At 33.5% G+C, this 22416-nt stretch overlaps 6 protein-coding genes and 1 pseudogene across 6 annotated transcripts; 5 read left to right on the top strand and 2 right to left on the bottom strand.

The window, feature by feature from the left end:
• Positions 1-7037: 7037 nt before the first annotated feature.
• Positions 7038-8076, top strand: LOC128394947 (ubiquitin-conjugating enzyme E2 A). Its single transcript, XM_053355325.1, has one exon. The coding sequence runs from the start codon at positions 7491-7493 to the stop codon at positions 8004-8006; it is 516 nt and encodes a 171-aa protein (XP_053211300.1). The 5' UTR covers positions 7038-7490; the 3' UTR covers positions 8007-8076.
• A 106-nt stretch (positions 8077-8182) lies between these two features.
• On the bottom strand, positions 8183-9587 carry LOC128394945 (40S ribosomal protein S3a-like). Its single transcript, XM_053355323.1, has 2 exons — positions 9130-9587; positions 8183-8945 (listed from the first exon to the last, which is right to left on the bottom strand). The coding sequence occupies exons 1-2, from the start codon at positions 9449-9451 to the stop codon at positions 8446-8448; spliced, it is 822 nt and encodes a 273-aa protein (XP_053211298.1). The 5' UTR covers positions 9452-9587; the 3' UTR covers positions 8183-8445.
• A 325-nt stretch (positions 9588-9912) lies between these two features.
• On the top strand, positions 9913-11336 carry LOC128394946 (40S ribosomal protein S3a-like). Its single transcript, XM_053355324.1, has 2 exons — positions 9913-10364; positions 10555-11336. The coding sequence occupies exons 1-2, from the start codon at positions 10043-10045 to the stop codon at positions 11052-11054; spliced, it is 822 nt and encodes a 273-aa protein (XP_053211299.1). The 5' UTR covers positions 9913-10042; the 3' UTR covers positions 11055-11336.
• Positions 11337-11471: 135 nt separating this feature from the next.
• LOC128394942 (alkylglycerol monooxygenase-like) lies at positions 11472-14204 on the top strand. Its single transcript, XM_053355321.1, has 4 exons — positions 11472-11932; positions 12315-12463; positions 13113-13216; positions 13295-14204. The coding sequence occupies exons 1-4, from the start codon at positions 11694-11696 to the stop codon at positions 14138-14140; spliced, it is 1338 nt and encodes a 445-aa protein (XP_053211296.1). The 5' UTR covers positions 11472-11693; the 3' UTR covers positions 14141-14204.
• A 954-nt stretch (positions 14205-15158) lies between these two features.
• On the top strand, positions 15159-17738 carry LOC128394941 (zinc metalloproteinase nas-6-like). The gene is made up of 5 exons (XM_053355320.1): positions 15159-15869; positions 16040-16139; positions 16224-16344; positions 16420-17302; positions 17382-17738. Exons 1-5 carry the CDS (start codon positions 15684-15686, stop codon positions 17448-17450), a joined length of 1359 nt encoding a protein of 452 aa, XP_053211295.1. The 5' UTR covers positions 15159-15683; the 3' UTR covers positions 17451-17738.
• Positions 17739-17954: 216 nt separating this feature from the next.
• LOC128394940 (putative lipid scramblase CLPTM1) lies at positions 17955-20525 on the bottom strand. Its single transcript, XM_053355318.1, has 5 exons — positions 19517-20525; positions 19181-19419; positions 18827-19113; positions 18611-18746; positions 17955-18519 (listed from the first exon to the last, which is right to left on the bottom strand). Exons 1-5 carry the CDS (start codon positions 20371-20373, stop codon positions 18143-18145), a joined length of 1896 nt encoding a protein of 631 aa, XP_053211293.1. The 5' UTR covers positions 20374-20525; the 3' UTR covers positions 17955-18142.
• Positions 20526-20613: 88 nt separating this feature from the next.
• LOC128394943 (uncharacterized) lies at positions 20614-22394 on the top strand (annotated as a pseudogene).
• Positions 22395-22416: the final 22 nt, after the last annotated feature.

Here is a 22416-nt window from a genome sequence, read left to right as displayed (position 1 = left end):
AAGCTGGTTTGAGAAATTAAAACGATGGAATGACTGGACATCGGAGGAGGAAATGAAGCTGGTATACATAGAACAGAGACCTAAAACCACGAGAATGATCATTCAAATTCCATCTCATATTCGCTCAGCACTGGACTCAAATAAAATGAGAGGGATGATCAGTGTAGGTTGGAAGAAGATCCCATTCTTTGATCATCTAGATCTCTCATTATGTTACCAATGCTCAAGATGGGGGCATAAGACAAACAAGTGCAAAGCACTTATCACATGCTCTTACTGCTGCAAACCACACAGATCATTCGAATGCCCGAACAAAAAAGAGAAAGACCTACATCGCTGCCAACCATGTGGAGGCAAACCTGGTCACAACGCCTGGGACAAATCTTGTCCAGAACTCAAAAGACAACTAAAAATGTCACTTTTACGAGTTAATCACTCATATTCGGCGGTAATTCTAAGACATCTAACTCTAGAAGAATGATATGACCCAGAGATGGAGACACAAGCGGATCAAATGTAAACAAACCTGATTCTACGTGTCATAGTTATTTTATCAAATCTTCAATACTCAACTGATATCCATTGATAACCTCATTATTTATCCTCTAAATTGTAACCAAACTCAACAATCTAATAAAAATAAACTTAAATTTTGTCATCTGAACTGTGTTGTGTTTAAAATAAAACTCTTCTTAAACATCAGAAACCAAAACACCAAGAGCGTTAACATGGAAGAAACATTGGATCTCTTTGATAGATCAAAGCTCAAGTTACCCTCAAAGGAAAGATATCAAGAATTAATGAGACAACTAACAGGAGAAAACATGGCCTTTGAACTACCATTGTCGCTATGTGAACCCGAACTGGAGAACTACGTAGATACGAATCCACTGGAAATGGAACTAGATGAGGTCAACGTTTATGTTTATGTGTCTACCTATGACTGCTCAGTACCCTCGGTCATCAAACGACAACTACTTCATTTCAACAAATGGCATGAGGAGGAGATTGGATGTGTGAGAATGACTCGATTCAATGAGAAATGTAATAGGATTGACATCGGTATGAAACGAACAACTCGTAATAATCTCACCAAAGACTTGAGTCTGATGATTAAATACAAAGAATCCTTCTATAATGGACTTGATGCTATTGAAGATCTTCAGAAGGAAGACAATAACACTAAAGTTCTTAAATTGATGAATCGCCTCAAGAACTGTAAGAAGCTTAAACATCTTATCTACCTAGAAGTCGAAGACATGCAGCAGATCAACAAAAATCTCGTCAATCGACTTATCAACAAAGAGACCTTCGCCAAAGGGGATAAAAAGGCGATGAGGCTCTCGATTAAACTCTAATTAAAGGTGGCGCCACCATCAGAGTGATTAATAGAAAAGAATAGAATGTTCTTCTCATTAATCCTCCAGTAATCAACTTGAACCCTTAATCACACTTTGAACACATTAATATTAGTTACACTCTATTTCACTAACCCACAATCAAATACAATTTACATTATTCTGCTTGATTCTTATCTTCACTTATCCTATTATCTCTCTCTAACATCAAATTAAACTCTATCACCTCTACGAGTCTCCTACAATCACGTCTTCATCAAGTTCATTAAACTACATCTCAACAACAACCGTTTGTTACATCATTTGAATATCAACGAGAAGAATGGATGAATCAGCCCAATTAAGTGAACAAGGACTTAAAGTCGGTATACTTGGAAAACGTATTATATGCGAATCCAGTTTTGAGCAAGTTGTGGAAGTACGTTTCTTATCTAAGAAAAATAACATCAATGAGCTCAACACTCTCGCTGAACTGATTGCAACAACAATAGGTTTTCAAACATGGGCGATGACACGACCCAAAGTTATCAACAACTACATCATGGTATGTGTCATTCTGGACAAGTTTGAGGATTTTCAAAAGACAATAATTGAAAGCGAATGGTGGCGAAGCAATGCTTTCTCATGTGTTATATGCAACGATAGAAGCCCCTCATTTCTCGTCTATCACACCAACCCTGAATTAAACACTCCCAAAGAAACTGAAGAATGGATGATGGGCTCTCAGATAAATTGGGACGATCTCAAGGTCTCTGCAGTTGATATCATGGTTGACGGAATGATCAGAGTCACATTCACATGTAGTAACTCTCGTGATGAACTGGCCGCCTACGACTGGTCGGTAGTGATAGAAGGAGAAGAATATCAGATTGCTGACAATCTTGGATTAGAGCAATGTCCACTTTGCTGCGTCCACTTCTTTGCTGATCAAGTACATGAATGTTCACGTCCTCATTGCAGCGTTTGTGGAGAAATTGTCTGTCACAGATTTCGAAGAAATGGTTACTGCAATGGTGTTCCCAAATGCGCTGACTGTGCCAGAACCACGAGACCAGCAAATCATCCATCAAATCACTATCTAAAATGCAGAACGATCAACATACATCGACAATTCGCCTTGAGAAATTCCTCGATCACCTACCCTACAATCAGAGTGAGCTCTTTTGCTCCACCGGTCATTGAAGATACTCCAAGGAGAGAAGGTCAATAATGCGATGGGACTGTAAAAGGGGTTGACCTGGTACTTCTATTTAACCAGCTAAACAAACAATCAAGTCCCGGCTTATTATAAAAATTAAATTTAGAGCAAACACAATGGGACTATTTAAGCGAGACTCTCGCTCAAATCTCTCATAAGTGGATGACTCAACCTACTTACAACTTAAAAATATTTAACCTCTACCGTTAACACATTTCATCGTAAAATGATACTTTACTTACGTGACTGGCTCTCATTCAAACTAGGAAAAAATAAACCATTAGTTGTGCTCAAATTTGTGCTGGAAAAGACAATCGAAATAAGTGAATCAACGACAAGTGTTTGGTGCATTAAAGAGGAAAGTGGTGATTTGGAAACGCTGATCGCTATTGAGAAAGACAAAAATGTGCTCGAACAACAAATCGAACTGATGGAAAGACTAATAATGGAGGGCGCGAAGACAACAATCTGGAATTGGCTAGAAATTGATCTGGAAGACATTGAAATTGGAGAAGAACTTTTGAACGTTATATGTGAAGAATACTTTCTGATCAAGGGAGAGAAGAAAAGACTTTTTGTCAGAGATGAGACTAATAGGAAAAATGTATCACTACTAGAAGAGACCTTATCCAATCACGCTCGTAAAATAAAAAATAAACTAACCCAAGCAGATAAATGAAAGAGAAAACTCGACTGTCCGACTAACAAACTTATATTAACCCAGTATTGTAACACGAAATTACTACCAATAAAACCATTAAAACCATCGTAAATCCTTGACTTGTCATTTTCATTTCTCTTCCTCTCTTAACGAGATAAATGGCAAAAAGTAACCTTTATAAGCAAGACGACAGAAACTTTTAGTCACTAGAGTATAGATAACTGAACCAGAATATAGAACTGACAAAACAAAATGTTCTTTGACAATGAAAAACTCTGCTTTTCTTATGATAATCTTGATGTTGTATTTTTTCATTGCAGATTGACATTGGAAAACTTCCTCACTCTAACAGATGAAATCAATGTTTGGCACAAGATCGATGACAATGGTGCCTCAGTTATTGTCGCAGTTGATGAGTTTGAACATCTCCCGCAGTTAAGATGGATAAGTGAAGCAGTTAACAGAGGAGCAAAGGTCACCATTGCAAACTGGATAGAAGTCATGGTCGATGGCAACTTAACGATGGAAATCTGGAAACAAACTGATATAAAGTCTTTCTTTTGGGTCAAGAACGCGAAGACTCAGTTTAAATCTTTTGTTCAAGTGACAAACAACGAGTCAAAATTCAAACTGGAAGAAAACATTTCTTGTAACAGTGACAATAATTAATGTACTTGTATTACATTGTGACAATTAAACTTTATTATAATGGAAATCAAAATTAATTGTGTGAACCTAATGCGGAAGAATGAAAAAGATTCGTACACCATAATAAGGGATATGCTGAAACAAACAAGTTGTTTTGTGGTGACCAGCGAAGACGAGGGAACAAATTTGTCGCCAAACATAATCAGGGGACAACGAATAGCTATATACGCTACATACGACTGGCACTTAACTAAAACGATTAGAGGCGGTGATAATGTGATTATAACATATTGGAGGAAAAAACAATGTGTGATAGGACTAATAAGTTGCTATATCTCTCCGAGCAATACGACAACAATGAGAGAACTCACAGAATCTCTGAAAAATCTAAAAACGGGAATTCCCACGTTTCTTGTGGGAGACCTGAATCTAGAGACGAAAATTTGGGCTGAAAATCCACGTAGGTGGGATTATAAGATACCATTAGAGCAAGTAAACAAATTGATCAACGCCCTTGAAGCCAAACAATTCTATTCGCTGATGAAAAAAGACAGAGCTGAAGGTACGACACGAATAAACAAAAAAGGCACATGCAGATCCATGATCGACGTCATCCTCTTCAACGGTAAATTCTTTGAGTGTAAACCGGAATACAAAGATGTAAACTACCTCGATCACAAAATAATCTCTGCAACTCTCAAAATCAAATTCAGCACCAAAACCGATCAGCTGTTCAGAACGTGGTGTTACAGATACTCCGATATATGGACGGACAGAGGCAGTGTTGCGGAAAGAGTATCAGGATTAATGAACCTTGGGAAAGCAACAAATAAAAGAAAATGGTTACACTGCAACAGAAAAGAAAGGCGAATACGGAAAAGACTAAAGATGGCAAAAGATAAAGAGGACAAAAAGAAAATTAGAAGCGAACTGAACGATTACCGAAACAGACAAAACAAACCGATACCTATTGCGGAAATGGATATGACATCAATATACAAGATTTTTGGACGCCTGAGAAGTGAGCTTGGCGACATGGACAATATGATTAAAGAAAAGCAACTGTTGATCCCATGGATGAGGGAGACATCATCTGAATCACCTGGATGGGAAATGATGAATGGCCTTGAAGAAGACGAAATAACCATACTGAAGAAAATGAGGTTTAAAACAAGCTCGGGATGGGCTGATGCCTTTTCAAAACGAAGGTGGAATTTCGTCTGGGAGAAATATCATGCAGGTATAATCAGGCTGGTTAACGATATCTTCAAGACCAATCGAATTCCGAATTGTCTGCTGATAAGTGGGGGTACCTTAATTCCAAAAGGCGATGGACGCACGAGAACCGTTAGGACTCAATGTTTTCTATCGAAAATGCTGGATACAATACTGCTACACAGGGTGAAAAAATGGATTAGTACAAATGACATAATTTGTAGTGACTTACAATTCGCATACCTTAATCAAGATAGACTGGACCTACTGATTAAGCTACATGAATACGAAGATGAATACACCTTTAAAATGATCACTGACATCACACAAGCTTTCGACAAAATCTCAAGAAAAGCGATACTTGAAAGACTGAATGGTCTAGACCTAAAAACACAACGAATGATTAAACAATTTGTATTACAGAGAAAGATCCGCTGCTTTGAAAATGGTAATCTTAAGGTTAGTTGCGACCCTGAAGGTCTACAAGGATATGGTCTTGGACCGCTTCTATTCGCCATCGGGATGGACAACACAATGCGCTGGTTGAACCGAAATCCGAGTAATCAAATGATCATCAGCTACGCTGATGACATAATCGTCCTAACAAACAACAGAGAAGAATCGTTAATAGAAATCAAAAATGCCATACAACAAATCAATCTATCGCTCAATGAAAAGAAGACGAAACACTTCAAAATCAACATGACAGGATTACCAGGTCAACCTGAGACCTTGCTAGGCTTTGACCTCAAATTTCACGCAGACCATGACAAAGTGATAAATAGATTATGTGGTAGGTGCAAGCTAAATAACCAGATGAAGAAAATGATTAGACAGATGAACCTGAAACAAATGAGTACAATATACTATGCATACCTTGATCCGATAATGATGAGCCTCGGATTATCACCATGGTACAAAAACAACTTCACCAAATATAGAATTGATCTAATACTCAAAATGGGACGAATTCTGACGATGAAGATAATTGATAATGGTTCATACAGAAATCCATGGTTTGAGTTCATCTATGGGCTACCCAATCCGGCGATTAACTACATTACAAGGATCATCATGAGCCTCTGGCGAAATGAATGCGAGGGATCAAAGTTCCCACTAGCCGATATGATGCCAAACATCAAACAACACATAAGAATTGATTATTGGCAAAAAACGCTAAAGGTTGCAGTTAAAGAACGAGAAGAGGGGACAATTACGGAAATATCAAACAACGTATACTGTTGGAAATACAATAATGAACACGAACATTATGAAGTAAATGGAATCAAATCAAATTTTGATAAAGAAATGACTATAATCACACTGGTAACTGAGAAAGGTGAGACAGGTAAACCATGTCCGCAGCTGATCAAAACGAATCTAAAAATGGGTCGATATTGTAAAGAAGAACTGAACAAAATAACCATGAACGCGTCGATTGAAGTACAGTTGTTAACCGATCATGATAAATGTGATGAGATAAAAGCGACAAAGAAATTGAACACCCTAAAAACATCGAAACAAATCAAAAATATGGTGAAAAAAGACTTACAAAACCGAGAGAAAGCTTTGTTTAAATCATCACTACACGGACTAATGAAGATGATATTCAATGGAAACAAATGGATTTTCATGAGAAATGGGAAATTCAAGTACATGCGAACATTTATGAGAAATATAAGATTAGTAGAAATCAACATTAACCAACTAGAACACAAATGTCCGAATGAAATGAACATTACACACTTAAAGAAGTGCAAAGACTGGAAACCGAAAAAAGGTTGGATAATTAAGAAAACAAATTATCGAGAAATAACTAATCATGTGAAGAAAATGGCTATGGAAATAGAAGCAACTGACAGCCGATTCAAAGCCTACGGGGTAGCTCGAAGACCAACGGTCGACTCCTAATGCAGGAGCCACGTAAAGTGGGAGCAGCTGTTAAGTCAGCGGAGCAAAAGCTCTTCAAAATATTTTTGCATCACTGATATTTTTTTACTGTTTGTGTTTTGTTTTCTTCATTTTAACCTGTTGGTGTTTATTCAAAATCTAAAGTGAATTTGATTTAATTTGATTAATAGAAAGAACAATTAAATTAATCAACTAAACAATCAAAAGAACAATAATAATAATAAAGAAAAGAAGGAAATTTGGATTGAGAAAATTCATCACTCAAATCGAGTCTTGCATCGTCATTGATATACAACTGTTTCTTTCTTTCTCTCTCTCTTTCTCTTTTTTTCTCTCTCTCCCTTTTCTGTATCTTCATCTATTCTCTCTCTCTCTCCCTCTCTCTTTATTTTACATTCTCTCCTTTGTTTAGCTCTCGCTCCTTCTGTCTCTTTTTCTGTTTTTGTTTTTGTGATTTAAATTAAAGGCCAATCATCAAAAGTCTAATCAACCTTCACTGATGTCAACTCCAGCTAGAAGAAGACTAATGAGAGATTTTAAGAGGCTTCAAGAAGATCCTCCTGCTGGTGTTTCTGGTGCACCCACAGACAATAACATAATGATCTGGAATGCTGTTATATTCGGGCCTCATGACACCCCATTCGAAGATGGAACCTTCAAGTTAACTCTTGAATTCACTGAAGAATATCCCAATAAGCCTCCTACCGTTCGCTTTGTGTCCAAAATGTTTCATCCAAACGTCTATGCTGATGGAAGTATATGTTTAGATATTCTACAAAATCGATGGTCACCCACTTATGATGTTTCAGCCATTCTAACCTCTATTCAATCGCTCTTAGACGAACCTAATCCTAACTCACCAGCAAACTCATTGGCAGCCCAATTGTACCAAGAGAATCGTAGAGAATATGAGAAAAGAGTAGCAGCCATAGTTGAACAAAGTTGGCTTAATTTCAACGAAGAGGAAGAGTCAAAAAAGGCTAATCCATCGCCCTCAACACCTGGTAATTCATAGGCATAAATCACAAGTAAAAGGCAAAGGAAAAAGAAACAGAAAATAAACTTCTCGACTCATTAAAACTGAATTTAAACATTTGCGATTCATTTGCCGACGTTTTACTTAAGATATGATATTATGATTTAATTGTTGATCGCGTTTGAGTTGAATCCGAATTTTTACAATTAGCTGAATTGAGATTTTTTTTGACCATTTTATTTGCGTAGATAAAGATAGAGATGTTTTCATCATTTTCAAAGCAATGATCTTATTTAGCTTTAAAGATCCCACAATTTGATTGCTCTTTGTATTCCCCTTATATCAAAATGTGATGTTATGAGAAAACAAAATTATAACAATTTTCATTTTTTTTTCCAAGTTGTTATTATTATTATATTGATGTTTTTGTTGTTGTTGTTGTAATTAGCAATTGTAAATTGTGGCAATTTTAAACATTTTAAACAGATTCTAAGACTGGTGGTTCATATTTATCATCTGGTCGATCTACAGCCATTGGCTCTGTTCCTGCACCGGCAGCTCCACTTGCACCAGCGGTACCGGTAGTACCTCCTTTACCATGTCCATGAAGCTCTAATAATTTTGGTAAATCAAATTTAGGTCTCTTCAGCACTTTAACCTTTCGAATACAAACATCATGTAATGGATAAATACGATGACAATTTTTCTCTATATCTTTTGCCATTGAATCAGGAATTAACTTGTTTACAACTTCTTTAAGGTCAGAATCTTTAACCTCTTTTGTAATAATATCCATCATCTTTTTACGAATTGCTCGTACTTGAGTGTGTTGAGCATATGATGTTTTCCTTTTTTGATCAGATGGTTTACGGGTAAATCCTATACAGAAGACTCGTAGCAAATAACCATCGGTTGTCTTTACATCAATGCTCGCCTCAATAAGAGTTTGCCATTTTCTCACCATTGATCGAAGTTTATCTACAACAAACCAAAAGAAAGAAAGACAGAAATATTATTATTAACTAATTAATTAAATATAAACAAGATAAATTGATAGATTGATAGAAAGAATCTAAACGAATCTAAAATAAAAGAATATAAAAAGAGATGATATTCACATCAAACGTGTACACAATGTGAGTAAAGAGTTTTGTTTACGTACCTGTGGTTAAATTCATTCCATGAAAATTGGTCAAAACATTTTTTCCTTGAACTTCTTCGGCAACCAAACGAAATTTACGGAAAGCAACCTCATCATTTTGAAGATCAGCAAGAGAACATTCAAACACTCGTCCCTTTAATCCTTCACTAGCAATTTTAGTTCCTTGTGTCCGATTAACAATTGTTTTACCAATGTGAGGAACCGAGAACATGGAAGGAGCTTTGACATCATACCATTCTTTTCTGGTAAATGGATCAACAATCTTCTTCTTGGCTCCTTTCTTACCACTTTTGGCTAATCCCTTATTCTTACCAACAGCCATATTAACTTATTATATTAATTATTCCTAATTACAATTAAATTTAACAAAACTAAATAAGAAAAAAACACTGATTTAACTAAACAAGTTACATTGGTCAAAAACAATTTTCCAAACACACGGCAAGAAATTCAAGTAAAGAAGGAAACGGAAGCATAAGAAAAGGGAAAATATACTAATCACATTCGGCAAAAAACCGATGCTTCAATTAACCGATTAGTTTGATCAATTGATTTGAACCTCTAGTCAAATTTGAATTTGAATTAATTGTTCCGGTTATCGTTAAGAGGAAAATCTAACAGAAATCAATTTGAAAAAGAAAAGCAATTGACAATATTGAAGAATTTAATTTTTGATGAAAAATTGAGAATAAAAATTTTGAAGAAAAAGAATTTTTGCGGTTTTTTACCGAATGTGATTAGTATATTTTCCCTTTTCTTATGCTTCCGTTTCCTTCTTTACTTGAATTTCTTGCCGTGTGTTTGGAAAATTGTTTTTGACCAATGTAACTTGTTTAGTTAAATCAGTGTTTTTTTCTTATTTAGTTTTGTTAAATTTAATTGTAATTAGGAATAATTAATATAATAAGTTAATATGGCTGTTGGTAAGAATAAGGGATTAGCCAAAAGTGGTAAGAAAGGAGCCAAGAAGAAGATTGTTGATCCATTTACCAGAAAAGAATGGTATGATGTCAAAGCTCCTTCCATGTTCTCGGTTCCTCACATTGGTAAAACAATTGTTAATCGGACACAAGGAACTAAAATTGCTAGTGAAGGATTAAAGGGACGAGTGTTTGAATGTTCTCTTGCTGATCTTCAAAATGATGAGGTTGCTTTCCGTAAATTTCGTTTGGTTGCCGAAGAAGTTCAAGGAAAAAATGTTTTGACCAATTTTCATGGAATGAATTTAACCACAGGTACGTAAACAAAACTCTTTACTCACATTGTGTACACGTTTGATGTGAATATCATCTTTTTATATTCTTTTATTTTCTTTTATTTTAGATTCTTTAGATTCTTTCTATCAATTTATCAATTTATCTTGTTTATATTTATTAATAAGTTAATAATAATATTTCTGTCTTTCTTTCTTTTGGTTTGTTGTAGATAAACTTCGATCAATGGTGAGAAAATGGCAAACTCTTATTGAGGCGAGCATTGATGTAAAGACAACCGATGGTTATTTGCTACGAGTCTTCTGTATAGGATTTACCCGTAAACCATCTGATCAAAAAAGGAAAACATCATATGCTCAACACACTCAAGTACGAGCAATTCGTAAAAAGATGATGGATATTATTACAAAAGAGGTTAAAGATTCTGACCTTAAAGAAGTTGTAAACAAGTTAATTCCTGATTCAATGGCAAAAGATATAGAGAAAAATTGTCATCGTATTTATCCATTACATGATGTTTGTATTCGAAAGGTTAAAGTGCTGAAGAGACCTAAATTTGATTTACCAAAATTATTAGAGCTTCATGGACATGGTAAAGGAGGTACTACCGGTACCGCTGGTGCAAGTGGAGCTGCCGGTGCAGGAACAGAGCCAATGGCTGTAGATCGACCAGATGATAAATATGAACCACCAGTCTTAGAATCTGTTTAAAATGTTTAAAATTGCCACAATTTACAATTGCTAATTACAACAACAACAACAACAAAAAAACAACAACAACAACATCAATATAATAATAATAATAACAACTTGGAAAAAAAATGAAAATTGTTATAATTTTGTTTTCTCATAACATCACATTTTGATATAAGGGGAATACAAAGAGCAATCAAATTGTGGGATCTTTAAAGCTAAATAAGATCATTGCTTTGAAAATGATGAAAACATCTCTATCTTTATCTACGCAAATAAAATGGTCAAAAAAAATCTCAATTCAGCTAATTGTAAGGTCTTAATATTAGTTGACAATCGCGGTCCCCGTAGTAACATATCGTCGTCAGTAGATGGCCACGCTTGACCTGAAAGTCTAAGTTTATCGGCATAACAGTAAAAAAACGCGATTCACTTAAAACGGGTTTTAATCAAGTGAGAAAACTGAAAATGAGAACATAAACATTTAGAAAACTGAAATTAAATCGCAATTTAGTCGCACCGAAGTGCAGGTCAGTTCTTCTTAATCATGTAATACCAACGAAAAAGTGCTCTAAATAATCAACGATCAGAAAATTTGTAAAACAACATTGACTTTTTCTCGTCTCTTTCTAATCAACTATTCTAATCAATAAAACGATGGACTTAATTGTTACTACAATTGAACAAATCGGTTACCTTTTCTATCTCGTTGATCCTCGTAAACATATTTACCATCGAGTCGAAGATGTTCCCGATTATGTGTCGAAAGTGATTCCTTATTTTTCATGTTTCATGGCATTGGAACAAATTGTCGCCGCAATCAGAGGCTATAAATTGGCTCGAATAACGGACAGTTTTACATCGATTGCCGCTGGAATCCTCATGGAACAATCAAAGTAAGTTAACAATTAATTAAATCGTTTGACTTGAAAATTGAATCTCATCTAATATTATTGATAGTAAACTAATATCTCAGAGTCGATGAAAAAATAGAAAGGTGAAAAATAATTTCACTCGAATAAGAAATTAAATCAATAACCTAAAGTATGACAATCATAAGTAATTAACAATTTTAATGATGTAATACGACAATTAAGGAAATGTTATGCAATGTGAGGCCAAACAGGTCAATTTGCTTAAAGAAATGTAACAAAATAAGTTCCGTTATATTGATTGTTTCATCTTATTTTTTTTTACTTTCACCTCAATTGACTTTTAATTTGAATTCTTCCAATTAGTTGAAAGATGAAATTAATTATTCTCTTAATTATATAACAGGATTATCATGAGAAGCCTTTTAATTGTGTTCTACGTTTATTTCCATGAAAATTTTGCTCTATTTTCATTGAATGGAGATGTAACTTCTTGGCTCATTGCATTGGTCGCTCTCGACTTTACATATTATTGGTTCCATCGAGCAAGTCATGGTAATTATGAACAATTTAATTGGAAAGAAAGAGAGAGAGAAACAATTGATTACAATCAAGTTTCAATTTCTGACAATAAACTTTCATCAGCTTTTATCTTTATCCGCATCATTTTCAAACTGAATCAACATGATGATGATAAACAGGGAAGAGGAAGATTAAAGTTCTATTAATATCAAAAGTAACCTGAAAACGGAGATGAGGTCAAATCTTATTATTGTTGCTCTCAGATTGTTGTTTGCATGTTATCATGATTAGTGTGATGTTAATCAATTTTTCATGTTGTGCTAATCATCATAATCATTTACATGATTAATTTCACAGAAGCCAATTTAACTTTTAGACTACTCACTTAATTGGATTTGATTACTTTCCCTTCATAAATAGACTTGACCAGAAACAATCAATCAGTTTATTTACAGTTAATAACACAATTAACAGGAAAAACTTTTAATTTTAAATTGTTGTTTCAACACAACAAACCAATAAAATCAAATTAACCAGATTATTGAAGCAACAACAACAACAACAAGTTAAATTGGTTTTCATGTCATATATTTAATAATTTAATGGAAAGTTAATCAATTGATTGGCAAACATGAAGATGATTGCTCTGATTTCTGATTATAATCAACAATTTACTTTTCAGAGGTTAATTTCCTTTGGGCAATTCATCAAACTCACCACAGTTCAGAGGATTACAATTTGTCAACGGCCTCGCGACAATCAATCCTTCAAGTTTATTTCCATGCGGTAAGAAAAATGTAACAATTAGAAAAGGGAAAGTTAATTGTTCAATTTTGGATTTTTTTCAATTTCGTTAATCAACAGTTTTGGTTCGTTCCGATGGCTTTGTTTTTCCCTCCGCCAATGTTTCTGGTTCATCTTCAGCTCAATGTACTTTACCAGTTTTGGCTTCACACTGAACTAATTCCGAGTTTGGGTCCAATCGAGTGGATATTCAACACACCGAGTGTCCATCGTGTCCACCATGGACGTAATCGTTATTGTATCGATAAAAATTACGCCGGATTTTTAACCATTTGGGATCATTTATTTGGTACATTTGAATCGGAAAAAGATCCAATTGTCTACGGTCTTGTCCATCCAATCAACACCTTCGACGTTTGGACTGTTCAAAATTCGGGCTGGATCGATATTTGGAATCGATTGAAATCATCTAAAGGTTTAATCCATAGTTTATCAATAATCTTTAAAGGTCCAGGTTGGGATGAAGGAAAACCAAGATTAGGTGATCCCAATGATATTCCTGAAGTTGATTATTCAACATCAACCAAATACGATCCGAAACATTCAATCGCAATTAACCTTTACTTCATGATTCACTTTGGTGCTGTTTTAATTTTCCACATGAATATGGTGACAATGGCAACAATTAACAATCCATTAACTTACCTGTTCATTGGTTACCTTACCTTTTCAATTGTTTGTCTTTCCAAATTAATGAATGGCCGTGATTGGAGTAAACAAGAATTAATCAGATGTTTACTATTTTTCCCTCTACAATCAACGTTTAATCAACAATTTATGGATAAATTGTTAATCCAATATGGTTTACCAGGATTAACTAGATTAATATTTTTCTTGTCAACATTATATTGGACAAGTAAAGTTATCAAGATGAAAAATATTGTCAAACAATTTAAATCAAGTTAAATTGTCTCAAGAAAACATTGCCAAATAAATTAACAAACTCAATCATCAACATGTCAAATTACAATTTACAGTTAATTGTCACTTTGATTTAGTTATTAATACAACATTAATTGCCATTAATTATTTGTTCCTGTTTCAGGCCTTGGACAATTATAATTGATTCCTATTTATAATTTATAGTTAGTTAGTTAATTGTTATGGATTTTTTTTTTCTTCAATGAAATAATTATATAAATTTCTGAGTAAATTGTTTAATCATTTATTTTGAGGTCAAAGAGCGGTTAGAATTAATTAATTACAAGTTAAATTGTTTGTTGATGAGTTAAATGATGTAAAGAAAACACAAAATAACAACAACAATTACGATGATGAATTAGAAAATAATAACTGCAGCAATTAAAATTGATTAGCCGAGATTTGTATTGACTAATGACAAACAATCAACTAATTTATTGGGTCAGTGAGAGAGGGAAAACAAAATCAAGGTTTCCAATGGTTAATTTTGATTGGGAATCAAAAGAGTAAATTGTTACAACCTCGTCAATTATTATTAAATTGGAAACAATTAAGAAGGACCTTAACCTGAACTATTAAAATAATCGTAAATTGATTATTCATAATTGTAATCAATTAGCAGATTGAAATACACACACACACACAATTTAATCCCAATTATGATTAGCATTATGTTTGATAAAGTTAATTGTCTTAAAAGTTAATTAGTTGACAAGATGATTACCAAAATTTATCTAATTGCGTTGTTTATTATCATGATAATGATTATGTATTTGATTGTTAATTAGATGATGATTAAACATTGTTATTCAGGGACACAAGGAGACAGTTCAATGTGAGAGACGATTCGGTTTGATTGGTTGTTGATGATGATGATTAAGTTAATTGTTAAAGGTAATTTCATGGAGAAATCAAAAACAAAATCAAAACAACTCGTGATTTTCATTCACTTTAATTGTGATTCAGTCTATTGATTTGATTATTAATTTTATTCATACCATGGGTTTACCTTTACCCATGATTCAATAATGACCCGCTTATTGTACTCTAATTAATTAACTATCCACCATTATGATCAACAATCAATTCTAATTGTTACTTTTTTCTTCTTCTTTTTCTTTTCCTCTCTGTTCCTTGTGATTTATCATATTATGTGTTCTCGACTCTCTCATACTCCCGATAATCTTTGTCAAGGAGCAAATGATTTAATTGACAATATATATCCAATCAAGAGACATTGGAACAATTAATTTAGAATGTCACTCGATTGGAGTAACATCAACAATTAACGATTTTCGTATTTATGAAACGAAGAAAAGAAATAATCTCCTGATTTTAGACAGAGAAATTAACTCTTTCTAATTGTAAATTTTTTCTTCTCGAATTTTTTCCCCACCAAATTAATTGTCGTCCTAAGGTTCAAACTCTCTGATTGATTTCTCGAAACGAAGATTTTACCGAAAATATTGTTCTAATCTCTTTTTCTTGGTCAACTATCTCTTCAGTCTAACAATTAACTAATCACAATATGATCGAGTTAATTATCGTAATTATTTGTACTTTAACCTTTACCTCTTTTGGAGCACCGATTTTAAAGGAAAACAATCAACAAGGAAAATTAAATCTCGTCGAAAGTACAAATGGACTTTACGATCCTAAGGCTTTCTACAGTTTGGACAAGTTCGAAGGTGACATTTTGGGCTCTTATCCATCGGTAAGTTCGTTTAATTTTCGCTAATTTCTCTTAATTGTTACTCTCCTTTCTCAATCATCTCTTTTCCCTATCGTCTCATATTCTCTCCTCTTTTACAAATAAGATTATCTCTCATTTCGAATTGTAATTCTATTTGATTAGTAATCCATTGATTTAATTTCTGTTTACAGACAAATATATCATCTGAAGCTTCACCTTATCATGCAATCGTTGACACGGGCTACCTTTGGCCTAACGGCGAAGTCGTTTACACAATCGACTCTTCTCTTCGTAAGTGACTTGGATTTTTTGTTTCATCTAAACTATTCCCGTTTCTTTCTTGATATCTATCTAATTGTTGTTTTAATTATCCAGAGAATCAACGTTCACTAATCAAACAAGCCATGGACCACATAACCCAAATGACTTCGGGTTGTATAAAATTCAAGGAAAAGACTCACGAATCTGATTTCGTCTTCATGTACCAATCTCAAGGGTTAGTTGATAAAAGAAGATTGAGAGAAAATTAGTTAATTTGATTGATTATTCGCTAATTGTTTTTAATATTTAGATGCTATTCACAAGTTGGACGTCAAGGTGGTTCTCAGGAATTGTCTCTAGGAAGAGGTTGTCATGTACCCGGTGTCGTTATTCATGAACTTCTTCATGCCTTAGGGTTTTTCCATCACCATAGTAGATCGGATCGTGATCGCTTCCTTCGTATTAATTATCAGAATATTGATCCTCAAGCTTATCCTCAATTCCAGAAGCTCAATGATTGGGAGAATCAGTTATTCACAGATTTCGATTATAATTCAATCATGATCTATGGGTCAACCGCTTTCTCTCGTGATGGTTATTCACAAACGATGACACCAATCAACCCTTCGGGCACAACAATTCAAGATCCTGGTTATAAATATGTGATGACCCCAAGTGACATTTCCTCTCTTAAAAAGTTATACAAATGTGACAAAATTTCAATCGACGGAACAAATGAAAAGAAGAAGATTGAAATCGGCGGCGGTGTTTGGCCTCTCGATCAAACAACGACAATGACACCAACTGATTTAGATGATGAAAATGATAATAACAATGAAGATGGTGAGGAAACAACAATTAAACCAATTGTCGACTCAACAAGTACCCATCAACCAATCATTTCATGGACCACTCAAACAGTTGACCCGAAAGTTGTGACCTCAGATTACTCAACTCGCCAACCCAATTTACCGACAATTAGTCCAATCATTGGTATTCCATCAATTCCAAGTATCATTGATCATTCAACTGAACAACCCGATGATTTATCAACCGAAACCACTTTCACTGGGATCACAATTCCGGGATCAGGAAAGATCTTAACACCTCCACCGCCCGGGGCAGAATTACCTGAGCCTGAAATACCTCATCCAGTCCCACCGTTTCCCCACCCAGTTGAAAAAACAGTCTGGGTAAGTTGAATTAATCAATTTCTTTGGCCAACAATCAATTTGATTATCTAATTTGTGTTTGCTTCCATCTCTTCAATAGGCAAATGAAATCCCTCACGATGATACAATGAATGCCGATAAAAAAGTTCATCAAAAGTACTCGTTCTGATTGCAATTAAAACTTCAATGTACATAAATTGGAATCGAAAATGATTTACAATTAGAAATGATAATTAACTGATCATCTCGTTGGTAAACTGATCATTTTACTCTGTCATTCTCTTCTTGTTAGATCATTTTCCCACCGATTATAACAAATTGTCGAAAACTTTTTGTGCCGTTTCTACTTTGGGATCTTTTTCGTACCAAAACAATCAATTAAATCAATACAATAATTTATTTCTTCGCAATTTATAAATTGGATTAAAAAACATTATTCAAATTACTTTGCAAATAATTTTTTCGTTTCCATTTTTTTTTTCTCCAATTACTTTTCATGACAATTAGAAGGTAATAAAGTTTTCGAGAGAGAAAGAGAGAAACTGGATTAGTTATAAACCACAATAATTTATAATTTCAAATCACAATTAAAGGGACATTAAGGTTTAAATTCACAATTAGCAAATCGTTACATGAGAAAAAAAAGAAATCTTTACAATGACAAACTGACTAGTTCAGTTGATTTTCTTGTCTTTATTTAAATTCAAGATTTTCACAGGATAATCGAGGATAGTTAATTGTTATCCTCCGGTGTGTAGATATTTCAAAAAGCAAATTGATTTGATTTTCTTATGACTATCATCATCTAATCAATGATAATTGGAAACATGGTTAATATTAGTTTTGATGTTAGAGATTTTATCATTGGTCTTTTTTGCTTTCTTCTGGTTTGTTGACATTTTCCTTTTCCTTTTCATCTTCATCTTTGTCTTTTATTGCAGCCATTGGTTTATCTTTTAATTCGTTAGATTTTTTATCCATCACTTCACCGGAAACTCCAAATTCGTTAACCCGTTTAAGATCAACTCTATAGATCCACCGTTGATATAAATAGATTAAGAAAATGATATCATCTCGGAAACAACCAATTCGATACATGGTGGGCATCTTAATGACGAAGGCAAATATATCATCGATGAAGGTATTGAGAAACTTATAAGTTAACATTCTCCATGGAAGATGAGCAACAGATTTCAATTTATAATTGATGAAAAGTTGAGGAGTCATACTAATGAAACCTATTTAGATTAGAGGAAAAAAAATATACAATAGATTAGTAAAGTTATTGATTGATTTTATATTTGATATTTTCTCAAAAATTATCCTTACCAAATGTTAATAGAAAACCGTAAACCATACCCAGAACCCATGAATACCATCCTTTGTGCTCTTCATATAATAATGAGTAGACAGCGTAACCGACAAATAATGGGAACACAACCCAAGAAAGATATTTAAAAGCCAACTAAAGATTTAAAGAAAATTGAATGAAACAATTAGAAATTTATGCTAAATTATTACAATTATTAAGAAAGATTAACTTACTGTATCATATTGTCTTGTAGACGATTCAACGTAAGATCCTTTATCGGCGATCTTGATTCTTGGAATGATGTTGAATAGTTTATTTTGATAATCTATTTGAATGTTAGTTACTTTAGGTAATTTCCATATTTCAATGAGTAAACCAATTCCAATGGAAATTCTGACAACTGTATTGGTATCATTGTCCAGAACATAGAGAAATACAACAACAGATTGGAAAACATTGAAAAATACCGATCGGACTGAAAGACCTTCCAAAGATTCACGATTACGCCAAAATTGAATATCTATCGAAGATAAATGAAAGTTTGAATATTTAGATAAAATCGACCATTAAATAAAGGAAAATATTACCATTTTTGAAAGCTAAAAATTCAAAAATACTGTGAGTTATGGAAACAATTATAGTTAAAGCTAAAAGAATGGGCGATGTTTCAAGAAGAGCTTCTTTAACACTGTCTTGACTACTATCAGACTCTTCCATCATGTCAGCACCCAAAATGCTGTTCCATTGAGATTTCATAGACTGAGTAATGTAAAGTTGCCATTTAAACATAGATAAAGGTTGGAAAGTGAGATGAAGAGGAATTGACCTGAGGAATAAATGAGAAAAAATAAAAATGAATTAGAAATTGATTCTTTGAATGATTAATTAATGAAGCAACTTGAGGATTAATAAGCTTTACTTACTTCAAGGTTGTATTGATAGGTTGATACTCTCGTTGAAGATTCCAATAGTCATTTAGGTAAATAACTGGAAAATATTTACCTGACGTGGGTTCAAATTTAATATATTGATCAAAAGGTGACGGAACTCGACCTTGTACCCAAGGTGTTTGATCGTAAATTACACTGATGGTTAAATTGGGATGCCAATGGGAGATTATCTCTTCCTTGATATTCTGGGCAACCTTTTCAATGGATTCTTTGGAAGCTGATGTTTGACCAGTTAATAAGTTGTGCGTACTTGAGTAGCGACGCTTTTTATATTTATTTAATTGGTGACTTGTATGGATAGTAAAAAATTCCGAATATTTTGGATCCTTTGGATTAGGATGATGTCCAGCTTTGGTTACATAAACATGAAGGTAAATGGTACCATTGTTTTGGACTCTAGTTGAAAGTGGTAAATCTGTATCAAATTCAATGAAACCTTGCTGATTAGGGCCAATATTCCAATCACCAAAAATTAATTCCTTTTGAATCCATTTTAATTCACCAGGATTATCAAAATTTACTTTAGATGGATTTTCATTTATAAATACATAAAGATCCATTAAGGTTCCATTACGGAATAAATTTGTTGAGGGTTCATGACTTATTCCTGGACCTCCCGATGATGATGATGATGATGATGATGATGAGGGTGATTTAGGTTGTTGCATCTTGGTGAAAAAGCTTACGACAAAATACATAATGACACATCTGACAACAATATCACGAGCAATTCCCCAAAAAGAGTTACCTTGCCTCTGACCAGCCTCTCCACCGTTATCCACATTGCCAGCCTGTTGCTGATTAGCAACTTCTGACCGAGGATTACACATGATTACGATTCAACAGCAACTAATTAGGGTAACTAATTAAAAGACAAACTAAATTTAGAAGAAAAAAATCAATAATCAATGAAAAAATAACCAATCAATTAAATCTAATCAAGGAAACAAAAAGACATGAATCACAATAAGAAAGGGAAAAGAATCTCGGTTAAGTGAAAGATCGCCAGGTGTCGCTGTTTGCGATTCTTTTGGATTCGTTTTTAGGATCAGATATTTTTGGATCTTTTTTTGATTTATTTTGATACTTCGTGGATAAATTTTTTGTTTAATTTAATTGTTTTCCTTTGTTTTAATTGAGAGAATTAATTAATTAGCAATGTCTTTTTGGCCTGGTAAGGGTATTTTCTCAAATCGTAATAGGCGAGTCCAACGGGTTCGTGTTGTTTGGCGACCACCTGAAAAACTTAACGATGTTACTGTTGATACAGTTGAAGATCAACCAAAAAAAGGTAAACAAATATTTTGTTAATTTTATTTTTCTCTTTAACTTTAATTGTCTTTTCGATTGTTTTTAACTAATTTGATTATTAATTAATTTTTATTAATTGTTAATTAGAGGTGTCATCAAAAGAGACCCAGAGTAAAGGGTCAAAGACAAAGGTTAGTCTTGTTTTGTTCCTTGTAAACATTCAAACCTTAAATTGAATCTATTGTTTTATTTTTCTTTGTCTTTTTAAATTTATATCATTTTCTAATTTGTATCTTTATTTTTTTTTTCTTCTAAACTTTTTCATTAGAATAATTCGTCTTCGAGTAAACAAGGTGGTGATAAAAAGAAAACTTCTAATTTTGAAAAGAAAAGTAATCGTGGTAGAAAGAGACGAAATGTAAAACCAATAAGTGATCAATCAAGTAATTCACCATTGTCAGATGGATCAGATAAATTGGATGATAAATCAGATGATGGAGGTTATAATGATGATGATGAAATAGCTGATGAAAAGGGTTTAAGTGAAGCATCCACAGGTGATCTTCATATAACCAAAAAGAAAGCTCGAAAGAAACGATTTGGTCGTCGATCAAAAAAATGTATCCTCAAGAAAGTTCAACTATTGTTAAAGAAGAAGATGAAAGTAAATTAATTAACACCAACAAAATTAACGATGCAACTGGTGAAAGTGAAGATCATCTTAATAGATTGAATTGTGATTGGGAAGATGCTGGAGATAGTGGTGGTCAAATTTCTCGTTGTTCATCATCATCATCACTCTCATCATCATGTTCTCATCATTCTTTGATCAAACATTACACAAACATCATGATGAACTGTTGTGATGATCAATTTGATGAAGATTGTAATGTTGTTAAAAATAAGATTGATCGAATTCTAAAAAGCCAATGGAAAGACAGACTTAATCGTTCCAAAGAGAAATCAATTGCATCTTCAGATTCTCAGAGTCCAATACCTCAACCCGTTATAAAGCATTCGTCGAGTTTTAAATTGCGACCTGCTCGATTACCGCTGAACAAGAAAACTTGGTCCAAACTAAAGAAATCGAATCAAAACTCTGATTGGCTTTTCACCAATGAAACTTAATCAATCATCAATCATTTCCCAACCATCATCATCAACTATCATCTTCACATATAACTAAATCTCTCCAGTGCAACAAAATTTCATTTAATTTCAACTAATCAAATGATTAGAAGAAGAAGAGAAAAAATTCATATTTAATTGTTAGTTGACCCATTCTAATCAGTGACGAATCTCTGTATTGTTCATGTCTTGAAATCATCGGGTGATACAAATGTGTTATCAGGGAAATGGGAGATTCTAATTTAATCATTAATCAATTTTCCACATTTAAATCATAACTTAACGCAATCAAAATTCAATTATTTCCTTAAAATTGCAATCATTTAAAAACTTCTTATTCATTTGAATTATCCTTTAAAAGGATTGAAAACTATTACATCCTATGTTTAACATTCTGACAAAAATTCACAAGAATTATTCTAATTATTAATCAATGTAATCAAATTAAATCTCAACAATTGTAATCAACTTATTCACGAACCCAAACTATCATT

Source organism: Panonychus citri, unplaced genomic scaffold (assembly GCF_014898815.1).
Source record: "Panonychus citri isolate SS breed McGregor unplaced genomic scaffold, ASM1489881v1 Contig00140, whole genome shotgun sequence".
Lineage (NCBI taxonomy): Eukaryota > Metazoa > Arthropoda > Arachnida > Trombidiformes > Tetranychidae > Panonychus > Panonychus citri.
The sequence above is the reverse complement of the archived record's forward strand: the minus strand, read 5'-3'. Positions and strand labels throughout refer to the sequence as shown.